General features: G+C 33.6%; 1 protein-coding gene across 2 annotated transcripts in view; it reads right to left on the bottom strand.

Annotated features, from left to right (window-relative positions):
* Window positions 1–13,156, bottom strand: part of LOC144851900 (uncharacterized) — a 68,389-nt gene that overhangs the window by 36,780 nt on the left and 18,453 nt on the right. The window contains exons 1-11 of one of the 2 annotated variants that reach the window (XM_078709555.1): window positions 7,947–8,086; window positions 6,882–7,503; window positions 6,586–6,728; window positions 6,203–6,473; window positions 5,961–6,098; window positions 5,676–5,738; window positions 5,475–5,549; window positions 5,263–5,359; window positions 4,296–4,458; window positions 3,674–3,787; window positions 347–475 (exon numbers count right to left, since the gene is read on the bottom strand). In XM_078709555.1, the coding sequence (XP_078565681.1) occupies window positions 347–475; window positions 3,674–3,787; window positions 4,296–4,458; window positions 5,263–5,359; window positions 5,475–5,549; window positions 5,676–5,738; window positions 5,961–6,098; window positions 6,203–6,473; window positions 6,586–6,728; window positions 6,882–7,476 (1,788 nt within the window). In that variant the 5' untranslated portion in view covers window positions 7,477–7,503; window positions 7,947–8,086. Of the gene's footprint in view, window positions 1–346; window positions 476–3,673; window positions 3,788–4,295; window positions 4,459–5,262; window positions 5,360–5,474; window positions 5,550–5,675; window positions 5,739–5,960; window positions 6,099–6,202; window positions 6,474–6,585; window positions 6,729–6,881; window positions 7,504–7,946; window positions 8,087–13,156 lie in introns of those variants that run through there. The other variant, XM_078709556.1, reaches the window with a different exon arrangement.

The raw sequence follows: 13,156 nt of genomic DNA, 5'->3' as shown, positions 1-13,156 counted from the left end.
AGGTGAGATTGGACTCTAGGGAAAACGTGAGGTGAGATTGGATTCTAGGGAAAACGTGAGGTGAGATTGGACTCTAGGGAAAACGTGAGGTGAGATTGGATTCTAGGGAAAACGTGGGTGAGTCACATGAAAACTTGTCCCGAGTCTCTTTATAAATTTGGCTATTAACAATGTTTTTCATACTTAACATGTTTTTCAAATACCATTTTTGTTTACAGTACTTTCCTTTTTTAATACACAAATACCATAATACTCATAAATTCATCTAAGATTTGAAATAATTTATTAGGACATTTGAAATGCATTGCTAATTGATTCAGACGCTTGCGTGGGCAAGATTCCTCACCTTATGACCGTATATTTTATGAATACTGCGTCCGCTTCGAATGTCCCACACACGCAGAGAGTGATCGGATGATCCGGTAATTATACGTCGTCTGTCAAACTTAAGACAACATACAGCATTCATGTGACCCTGAGAAAAATAATCATACAAACATTACGAGCAGATAAAGTAAGAAAAATATTGGTTTTTCCCCATCTATTTACTGATACACAAACTTCAAATAAAACTCAAAGATTAGCATCAAATCCACACATTCCTTCCGTCAACAATTACTGTTCATTTCAAAAGTCCCCACGCCCAATTAGGATATAGTCGCCAATATTCATACATTCTTGCGATAATCAATTCATTGGTAAAAAATCTTTAATAAAGCTTCCTCCATAATTACTATACAGTATAAAATACCAATATGTTTGGTGTAAACTAAATAAACATTATTTTACTTTTTTATTATATCTAAACATTTTTTATATACCCCATGTAAATCAGCAGTTTTTCTGCAAATTGGTTTCTGCAAATTGGTTTCTGCTAATAAAGATAATGATGATAAGAACTTCTGAATCTAATTATTACATTACAGCAGTAACCATTTAACTACTTATAACTTTTGAATGAGAGCAGAAAGAGTTGTTACCTCTCAACGAACTTAAACCACAAGATGCTCTCATTAAGCATCGCTTCCACCCACATGACAGGAATAAACCGACAAGTCTAATTTACTGATATGCTTACAAATAACATTACAATGATTAAATGTATAATGACGGGTACAGAAAGATAAGCAAGAACACTTAAGTGTTTTTACTTTAATCTTATGTACTATGTCACCTCTGTACTAAGTATTTGGTTATAGTGAAAATAGTTACAATGAGTGTAAAATGAGGAATAAGAATTGGAATAAACAATTATTACATGCACTGCAGGAAAACTGTTAGCCAATGAGCCTTATTGCTAAAATAGCGTAGCAAAAAATGCAGTAGAAAACTATATTATTAAATGCTAGTGCTACTTCAGATTGATTATTAATTATTGCTAATATGCAAACAGACCACACTCTACCATCCATGATGATTTATGTCAATATTCTTTCTGCGTGTATAAAAGGAAGCTGATTGAAATATTTGAAGTATTTTTTTTTTAGTATCATTTAACAATCAGAGAATAAAAAAAACAGGTTGCAAGTACAAATACTCCATTTGTAAACATATTTTCTATGTGCATACAGTCTCTTCTGTATCACCGCTTCATAAAATGCGCAACTAAGCATTCTGCGTACGTGACCAATCATAGCTCTAAACGAAATAAGATGAAAACGGCAAATGAGAAGTGACTTGAGGAGCCACAGGGGAATTGGGCTCTCACCAAGTCAGTTGTTTATGGTATTGTAGAGTTTGCATGTTTGTATTACTAATTTCCTATGTCTGACCACAAACATATGGTAACACTTGAAAATAATCAGTAGAAATCAACTCACTTACGTTGATCACAGAGTGAGGTTGGCAGTCGGTACGGGAGGGTAATGAATGCACCATTAATTGCTACAATCCATGTGTTTATCTGAGCATGTGCAAAGTGAGGTACAGTATGCAGAAAGTACAAAATGGATGGCATGATAATTGCACTCTTCTGAGCATGTGCAGAGTGAGGTACAGTAGGCAGAAAGTACAAAATGGATGGCATGATAATTGCACTCTTCTGAGCATGTGCAGGGTGAGGTACAGTAGGCAGAAAGTACAAAATGGATGGCATGATAATTGCACTCTTCTGAGCATGTGCAGAGTGAGGTAAAGTAGGCAGAAAGTACAAAATGGATGGCATGATAATTGCACTCTTCTGAGCATGTGCAGAGTGAGGTACAGTACAGTAGGCAGAAAGTACAAAATGGATGGCATGATAATTGCACTTTTCTGAGCATGTGCAGAGTGAGGTACAGTAGGTAGAAAGTACAAAATGTATGGCATGATAAATGCTCTCTTCTGAGCATGTGCAGGGTGAGGTACAGTAGGCAGAAAGTAAAAAATGGATGACATGACAAATGTACCTCACTACCTAACAAATGTTATCATCCTTTAAATAGTCCACGTGTGTGAGGAGGAGGGAAAAAGTATGATCGTTTTGCTCATTGGTAGCATGCTGCATGAGAGTGTTTTTTTCCCGGCCAATTAGAGGTGCCATTTATCATGAATGTTATGTGCGAGAGTACCATTTCCGGCCATCAAGGGGTGTCATTTAACAAAACAGTTACCCAAATACTTAGTGTCCGAACCCCGCCATGACAGATCCTGGCTACGGCCCTGGTGAGGCTTGTACTCTGTGTAGGATGGTTTAAATTAAATTGCAAGAACCTGATCTGCATTTTGAGCATGTGCAGAGTGAAGTTGAAAGTACAGTAATATAAGATGACACTGTTTGCTCAAATATGTTGTGAGCATGTGCAGTGCGACTTGCTAGTTTTATTTTAACAATAAAGGCTTAGTCTTTTGTTTTTTTTATTTGACTGATGTCAATCGGAATCCCGCAAGTGCACTCTGTCTGTATCTCCTCTGTACATTTCAAAATATAATTTCAGGAAATAAAAATAATTTTGAGGAAACTTGTATACAATTTAATAAAAACGTAATCATTAAAAACAATTTTGAAGTCAAATTTACATACAAAAGGTGCAAATAATTATTGTCATCTTTTCACTTAATATTTGCAAAGTTAAATCCCAAAGTGACGATTTGAAGTTAAATTTGTTCTTGATGATTGACCAATTGATGGTTGACCAATTGATTTAATTTTGTTAAATTGATTGGTTGATTGAGTGAATGATGGATCAGCAACGCCCCATGTACTTAAGTATCGTCCTCAAATATGCAACGCATTGCCAAATGCTTATTATACTGATTAAAGTCAATAGTTATTATGTCAACTAGGGGATAACTACAGTAGATATATTTAGAACAAGGGAAGGTGGCGTAATAGTATCCATAACAGGCAATGTCTAGTAAAGAATTTACGCTATCCACTTTCGTTTGGGCTATTAAAGTTTAGTATCAGTTCCCAGCCTCACTTACAAGTTCTGCACCTGGATAATAATGTGTAGCTTTGTCATGTTTAGTTTGTACTGTATTATCAACCTCTGATTCACAAGAAGCATCACCTTTTGTTTGTCCGACAAATATTCCCAGCAACAAACATTTTAACACATCTTTTCAGTGCGATTGAATAATTAATGTGCTGTTTAGTATTAGTTTTACTAAAATTGAAAATAAAATGTTTGATGATATCAACCGTAACATAAATTGAAAACTAGTTTTGTTTAAAAGTTTAGAAACAACGTACCTGTAACCTGCGAACCCTTTTCACTGCTCTCACCATCATGGATACTTTGTTTAGATGTCTTGTTAGTTTCTCTCCTGCCATTGTCTCATCTTCCATGCCTACATCACCAGCTATCTAAACACACAAATGTGAAAAAAGACAAATAATAAGTCAAAAACTAAAAAAACTATCATGTAGTTACTTCAGTATTATTATTCGGCAAGCCTTTTTTGGGTGATCATACAATTCAAGCATAGACATAGTGTGTTCTACTGTAACTATTTTGTGCCATTTATTCATCATGTTGTGGGTCGGGTGTGTCTCAATTTAATATTTTGTGTGATCGTACACACTGTTTATTAGAGTGACTGACTCATAAACAAAATTGAAACACTTATCCAGTTACTGCAGCAACATGATCCTTAAATTTAGGAGGCATATAAAACTAAATTGTCAATTCATTTTCTATTTATTTTGACATAAAAACATGTAATATACAATAACATTATGATAAAATAGTTATTTAATAGATAAACTTGCATATAAATACAATGAAAACTTTAAGTTCGACCCACCCCAAGATAAACATACATAAACTAGTAAAATATAAAAGAAAACTTCATGAACAGAACTAAGCACTTACTAGCACACTCTTGGCTTGTTCGTGGTCAGGCCTAATGTCCAATGCCAAGTTCTCATTGTCTTCTCTAGGTTTCTTAGGTTTTCTTTTCTTCTTTTTCACTACTTTCTTGTCTTCTTCTTTAACCTCCAACTTACTTCTTGATTGCCGCGGTGAAATGAAATCACTTGTAAAAATATTCAATTCCAAAATTACTTAATTATAAAAGTCATAAACAAAGGTAAATAATTTAGGTATAAGGACATTATTCAACCAAAATACAATTCAATATTTTACACGGAGGCACCTCACAAGCTTAGCTTCATGATGCCTCAGGTAACCAATACAAATATTCTTGTCACCTGTATCATAAAAATATTTGTCTTTTTTAAACAATTTGGTTTTTAATAATTTTTTAAACTCATAAAGAGATAAAGAGAGAGACCTAAATGTTCATTAAATTATAGAATAGTATTTTGTTGAGATTAAATTAAAAGATGGACTAGATTTAAATTCATTATTGCCTTAAGATGAGACTTACTTATTTAATTCATTATCTTTTTCTACTGCATCTGTTTCAGGGATATCATCAATTGAGTCTTAAGATGAGACTTACTTATTTAATTCATTATCTTTTTCTACTGCATCTGTTTCAGGGATATCATCAATTGAGTCTTAAGATGAGACTTACTTATTTAATTCATTATCTTTTTCTACTGCATCTGTTTCAGGGATATCATCAATTGAGTGTTAAGATGAGACTTACTTATTTAATTCATTATCTTTTTCTACTGCATCTGTTTCAGGGATATCATCAATTGAGTCTTAAGATGAGACTTACTTATTTAATTCATTATCTTTTTCTATTGCATCTGTTTCAGGGATATCATCAATTGAGTCTTAAGATGAGACTTACTTATTTAATTTATTATCTTTTTCTACTGCATCTGTTTCAGGGATATCATCAATTGAGTCTTAAGATGAGACTTACTTATTTAATTCATTATCTTTTTCTACTGCATCTGTTTCAGGGATATCATCAATTGAGTCTTTCTGAAATGTTTCTAGTTGTTGAATTGGAAGATCAACTGAAAACGAAAAAAAAACATGGCAGATAGGTAAGCATGCAGGTAGGTAGGAAGGCAGGTTAGACTCTTATTTTAGTCTGTTACAATCTCTGTATAGTACAACTTGTTAACTTACCTACAGTACTTCGCTGTCTATCATCTGATAATTCAGAGAACATTGATGAAATTGTACTACTGCTGCTGGATGAATCTAAATAAAAATCACAGATTTGTAAATAATTTGAAAATCAAAAGGTAATTTAAAAGTAACTATTATTAATATCCATGCCTTAGAAAAAACGAATGAGAAGACACATAATTGTGTAAGTAAACTCACCAAACTCTTCAGGTGGAGTAATTCTTGCTGGCGTAAGTACATCAATTACTCTAAGTCCTTTACCTTGTGGTAGAAAAACATATTTTAAATTTTAATCAGATTTAACATAACATATTTAAGCAACCTAATAAATTATTGAAGCATTTGTAAATTTGTCTGTAATTTCTGTACATTGTACAGTATTATGTCTAGCAGTATCAGAAGCCTTTATACCATATGGAATACCGTACTGTAGGCGTCTCTTGACAATAATCAGCACCCCCTTCAAAATTGGACTATTTTTACCTGAAGGCTGGTAGTTTGCCATTTGAAGGTTGTCTACAATCAACTTTAACTCATAATATGCCTCATGCCAGTCTATCAGGCAACTATCCATTGAGTCTTCCATTAACAGAGCTATGTCTGGAATGCCTTTAGTGTAGCCTACAAAATAAATAGTTAAGCTTGATGGTGGTCATATTAAATACTAAATACAGAAGTAAAAAATCATGAATTGATTCCAAAGATTACAAATAAATCTTTCATACCAATTTCTTTACACTTTAATATCCAGAGTTCATCTTGTGCTGCTATGTAACGCCAACGTCGACAAACTTTGCCTGCCGTGTTAATATCATCAGCGGGCAAGAACGAAAATATGTACATGAGTAGCTTGTCTGGTAGACAGTTAATATCATTGCGAGCCTGTAACCTTTGTAGCAAACACTGAGTGTAGAATTGTAATAGAGTTTGATTACACTGCTTCAGGAGCTGCACTAACATATCAATCTTCTCATAGTTTTCCCATGAATTTATCCACTGAAATGAAGAAAACACATTTGCAATAATTGGTAAATATTACTGAGGGATACACTATGCATGCACTCAACACATTCAGAGGCTGTTGGTGTGTTTCTGTGAATGTTATTACCTGCCAAAGAGTTTGCACTTGTTTCTGGAAATTGTTCTTTTGATTTCTTTGTTTCTTTTTGGCCGTCTGTACATCATTTGTTTTGTTACCGTGAATTATCTTGGGCAAATGTTTTACTGGGCCTGTCCGTAACATTCCTGGTCCTAGAAAAATTATACAGTAAAATATTAGTAGTGTTAAACAGGCTTTTTTTGCTTTTTTTATGCACCATATGTATCATTTTAAATTCAAATTTCTGGTATCTTGTATCTTTATGTGGTTTTCAATAATGTTTTTGTTTTGGAAATGATACTTACTATAGTGCGAGTTTTTAAGTGGCGGTAATCTACTATTTTCAACACTACGCAAGTCTTCATCTTTGTTCAAACCACCATCTCCAGTTTCATACATCATATTACTAAACTGTCCCGATACACTGCGCTTCAACCGAACCACTTCATCGGGTCTTTTAACAACACGATTTATTGCATTAGAGAGAATATCCTTTACATAGTTACTAACAAAAGAGTCCATTGACGTCTTTCTACCAAAATCATCAGCCGAGCCATTGGACCGCAACCCGATATCAAAAGACCTTGTAATTGATGTACAAATTGGATAGTTGCCAGTTAGTGCATTCCTGAAGTCACGGTGGAATACTGGTTCTAACGCCGTTGATAAATATTCCAGCTGGGTGTTAGAGCATCTATCGGTGATACCACAGAGAACGACTTTTCGTTGATTATGAGTGCAAGTTGCGAACCAGTTACTGATGCTTTGAAAGATCCTAGTGTGGCTAATCTCAGCTTCCGGACTCTTTGTCTTAATTGATGGCAGGACATCGGAAGATATAGTATCTTGTAAACTTCTGTTTAAGGAAGTTAACAACTTATTGTTTCTATTGTTCATCATGGTAGATACATTATATACCTATTATATCTGAAAGAGAAACAGAAATTTTGTGGATAATATTATTTATAATTATAGTAGTCTTTACTCATCATATTATTTATTTATTAAATGCCTATCTATAGCCTAGCCTATACAGGAATAGGTGGTACAGAAATTAATTATTAAAAATTTAAAGATTGAATTCCCCCACTCTCTCGTCTGGTGGTATGTGTAGGCTAGGCCGCAAGTAGATTCATCTAGGCGTAGGCTAGTGCATTTCTGAATTATGAACCCTGGCCTCTAACTAGGCCTACAGTAGTACGTAGTAGCTGGTTAGTTTAGGTCGTCGGGCTGGCAACCAAATCACACACTCCACTGCACACAACACCGACCCATTAATTCCTCTCACGCTCCTCCTGTCAGCGGAAATTTGTTTTTATTGTCTTTTATTAACGTATGATATATCGTACATTTAAACGATTGCTACTTACATTTTAAAACCTTTGTACTCTTAGGCCTAGTGTTGCCTAGGTCTATAATATTTTCGAATCGAAGGCAGGTCCCAGGACTTTTTTCCGGCCACACTCACTTCTCCCACCACACCACCACATACTGCACTATCCTATACACTATCTACCGAAACGGTATACCGAGAAACATTCGGAATACCAAAGTGGACTCCAGTCTTTGCCTGAATTAAGCGAGGCTAGACTCTATGACCCAGGGGTACAGCAGCGAATCACCTTACTAGTCACGTCCATGGGATTTAGCTAAAAAATGACCCTTTTCTCACACAAATTGCAAGAAAAGGTTTTTTTGATGAAATGTGTTCTTTAGACCCTACTGAACACATTTATCAACGTTAGGACATTTTTCGACAACGGGAAGTAGCCTAATTTACATAATTAAAAATGGCCGCCATTTTTAATAACACACTCTGTATCTTGGAAACCGCTAGTCACAGATACTTAATTATGGCGTCAAAATCGTTAGAATATATGTTTTTATATTCACTTTATTGAAAAAGTTAGTCCAAAAATGAATGGAAGTGCTATTTCTAACATTATTGACCTTTGACCTTGAATTCTCATATCTCAGCAACCACTAATCGGAGATATACAAATTAGGGCTTAAATTGTTCAGAAACTACACATTTATATCCAGTCTAATGGCATGTTTTTGCAAAAAATGGCGGATTCTAACATTATTGACCTTTGACCTTGATTTTTCATATCTTAGCAACCACTAATCTGAGAGACACACAATATGGCTCAAACTGTTCAAAAACTACATATTTATATTTAGTCTAATGGCATGTTTTTGCAAAAAATGGCCGATTCTAACATTATTGACCTTTGAACTTTGCACTACATAAAATCGCATAACTTTGAAAATATTGTACATATGAAATTATTTTTAGTGTCAAATTGTTCAGAACATACATGTTTCTATAGAGTCCAATGACACATGATGTCCAATAATGGCCTATTGTATGGTTATTAACATTTTAATATATTTGAAAAGGATTTAAACCCGGAATCTTCTTCATGTGGACATCCATTAGAACATGTGATTTGGCACTCTAAAATGTAAGAGTTGCAACGTTGACTTATTATGTTTAGTTTAAAGTAGGCCATGGTACATTAAATTTATAACCATAAACTATTGCATTCATCCATAAACTGCCTACAAGTTTACACGTTTGTTTATTTTATTTCTTATCGTCTTCGCAGCTGAAGCTGAATTACAAGATATTTATATTAAAAGCATTAAAATTGATGGTTAAAAAATGGTAAAAATTAAACCACATAGAAACATGGTACATACACAATACATTCACGTAAAAAAAGTACAAAAACAAATTATAAAAGGTTAAAAACTATACACCACTAGTAGTCATACTGTATATGGATGGTTATTGAAATGAATAAATAAATTCCATACGAAACTGAGGTCTTTACTGTATATGGTGAAAATATTGCAAGTGGTGGTCAGCCTAATTATGAGTCTCGATAGCCAATTAATTAAACTAAACTAAATATGTTTTAAAATTCCAGTTGTCAACAATGCGTCTAGTAGTAGAAAAGGCCTTCTTAATAAGACTATGTTTCAACCTAAAAGAATGCCCTCAAGAGTGATGCTATCCTTACCAAAATATAAACTAAATAAATCTTTAGAAATTTGTTTGTTGAATATGCCATTTAATGCCAATTTAATTTGATCAAAAAATAAATTACTAACTTGAAAAAAACTTTAATAAACCTGCAAAATGGCATGGCCTATTTAAAGTATGTACAATATATCATAAAAAAAAACTACATCTTTGTTGGCTCTGTTAATAGTGTCAACACCAACTTTATCCTGAGTAAGATGTAAGACCTAATTTAAAATTTATTTATAATCCAAACCTATAATGTATGTATACATAGTCTAATATATTTTTTTTTAAAGTGAATATTTTCAACTGGTTACATGCACATTAAATTACCACCATATTCTAAACAAGTAGTGCCAAATCACATGTTCTAATGAATGCCTACATGAAGAAGATTCCGGGTTTAAAAATCCTTTTCAAATATAGTTCAAATGTTAATAACCATACAATAGGTCATTATTGGACATAATGTGTCATTGAATTCTATAGAAACATGTATGTTCTGAACAATTTGACACTAAAAATAATTTCATATGTACAATATTTTCAAAGTTATGCAATTTTATGTAGTGCAAAGTTCAAAGGTCAATAATGTTAGAATCGGCCATTTTTTGTAAAAACATGCCATTAGACTAAATATAAATATGTAGTTTCTGAACAGTTTGAGCCATATTGTGTGTCTCTCAGATTAGTGGTTGCTAAGATATGATAAATCAAGGTCAAAGGTCAATAATGTTAGAATCCGACATTTTTGGCAAAAACATGCCATTAGACTGGATATAAATGTGTAGTTTCTGAACAATTTAAGCCCTAATTTGTATATCTCCAATTAGTGGTTGCTGAGATATGATAAATCAAGGTCAAAGGTCAATAATGTTAGAAATAGCACTTCCATTCATTTTTGGACAAACTTTTTCATTAAAGTGAATATAAAAACATATATTCTAACGATTTTAACACCATAATTAAGTATCTGTGACTAGCGGTTTCCAAGATACATAGTACGTTATTAAAAATGGCCGCCATTTTTAATTATGCAAATTAGGCTACTTCCCGTTGTCGAAAAATGTCCTAACGTTGATAAATGTGTTCAGTAGGGTCTAAAGAACACATTTCATCAAAAAAACCTTTTCTTGCAATTTGTGTGAGTTAAAAGCCTAAATCCCATGGACTATACGTGAAATCACTTGATTTCATTGGTAACAAGTTTTAAAAAGTACAATACACACAATCAGTACATCAGGATAAGATAGAATACTAAATAATAAATAAATAAATAGGGCAAAACTGAAAAAAAATTTCTCAATTTCATATAAAAGAAATATAAATTAATTGTATAGCATGGTATACAACCAGCCTATTAATTTTGTGAAGGATTGATCCTTAATTTCTATTTTATTGGCTGTTATTTTTTAATATTAGCCCAGTCAACAAAAATCCTGGGTCAGCAGAGTAAGGCATTGACGACTGCCGATGGTAAGTTGTATCGAATTCTTAAATTGTTAATAACTGATGATGCGATATATTACACATTTTTATAACAGATGTTTATGCGGGTGTTTTTACTGTACAACTAAAGACAAAAATGTAATCTAAATCAAATTATTTTTTATTTCGTTTTGATTCAACAACACAAAAACACTAGTGTTTTAATTATATTCTGTCTGTCCCACCACTCTGGAGTTTTCCTATGCGATGTAAAAAGGAGTAATGTTAATGTTGTATTTTTAGCCGTGTTTGCCTTTCTTCCAATGCCCTTAATTTGGCTCTTGTACCCATCCTCTCTTTGTCCCAGTTGATGAGTATACTCAAACAATATAATACTTAGAAACCTGTAACTTTACTATTTTTCAAAAAAATATGCTTTAAAATCAAATGATATCAACAAAATGGAAAGAAGATCCATGGAAATAGTAATAGTATGTAAAGTGTTTCTATATTTTCTCATCTTGTAATGTTATTTATTGTATTTATTGTATTTAGCGTCTGCATCAACTCTATGGTTATGGAGGTATAAGAGAGGTTTCGCAACGCTACGAATACGATAACGAAAACGAATACGTCACGCACATGTATTCGTTTTCGTAAGCCTGCAAAAATCGAGGGCGCCGTCGATCCCAAAAAAAAAATGTGACTGCGGTAAATTCGAAGCGCCTAGGCCTAGCGTAACATCAAAGCGAGTGAGCACTTTAAAAACTGCTATTTATCAAAATCGACTTGTTATTTTAGTAAATTACTTTTAGTAAATTACTTTCAATAAATCTATAATTATATTATAATCATGAATCATTTCTGATTCAAATGCAAAATGTGGAAAATAATCAAAAACTATACTCGTTTTGTAGTTACGAATATGACTGGTGATATTCGTCAACACAAATACGCTTTACGAATATGAAATGGGGATCAGCTCAAAAGTTTCATAAATGTATGACGTATCCGTTTTCGTTATCGTATTCGTAGCGTTGCGAAACCTCCCTATTTTCAGAGCTATTCAGAGTGTCATTCTGACGACTGGAGCATTCTCTACTTCTCTACGGAGCGCCATTTATGCCTTTATTAACTTCAATAATAGAAATAGTACTACGGTAACTGCTCAAGTGGACCAAATTTAGCACCAGGATAGCACAGTGATATAAAATAGAAATAAAAGTCACTACTTTTAATATCGTTTCGTATATACCCATATCACAAACTGACAAACAGAAACATCTTGGCATTCACATTGATTCAAATTTATCTTTTTCTTTTCATGTAATAAACTCCGTTCCAAACTGGGCTTGTCCATCTCCATCTTATCGCGTGCTCGGTCATTTCATTAATAAACACACATCCATACTCCTCTATAACACTATAATCCTCCCATACATTGACTATTGATGTAGTGTTTGGGGAATCAGATCGAATATTGACCGAATACAGACCATTCAAAATAGAGCACTTCGCATTATCTTTAAAGCTCATCCTCTCACACCACGAACTAACATTTACAACACCTTAAATCTTCATACAGTCCAATATCGCATGCATCTACAACTGGGCTGCCTTGCCTACAGGTCTGGAAAATATTTTATTTACATGATTTGAAACATCTTCTAATGTAAATAATTAACAGCATCAACATTTAACGGGTGGCGTGTTGACCGCGAATGACTAACATACCATCTATACCATAATACACCTGCACAGACTCATTTGCATAACAACGCACGCACATACCAAACTGTTTAAAATAGGGTACAAGGTACCCGAAATGACATCTATTATGTTTTCAAACAACACGCATAAGAATCCTCAGCACCCCACCATGCTTGGGGCTGAGCAAAGACAATTTTGAATAAAAGAGCTGTATTCAGTAGGTTCCCGGCTGAAAAAATGGCGTTACATGATTTGAATGAAACAAACTATATAAGACTCATATGAGCTTGTCCCCGGAAAGTACACCTATTCATTGAAATATAAAATTAAATATTAAGTCTCCAGTACTAGCCCATCCATGGTTGAGGCAGAGCAATGAAAATAGAGCCCAGAAATGCACTTACTTTT

The sequence above is a fragment of the Antedon bifida genome, chromosome 9 (assembly GCF_963402885.1).
Source record: "Antedon bifida chromosome 9, ecAntBifi1.1, whole genome shotgun sequence".
In the NCBI taxonomy this organism is placed as follows: Eukaryota; Metazoa; Echinodermata; class Crinoidea; order Comatulida; family Antedonidae; genus Antedon; species Antedon bifida.
Note: the sequence above shows the minus strand (reverse complement) of the source record. Positions and strands in the feature narration are given on the sequence as shown.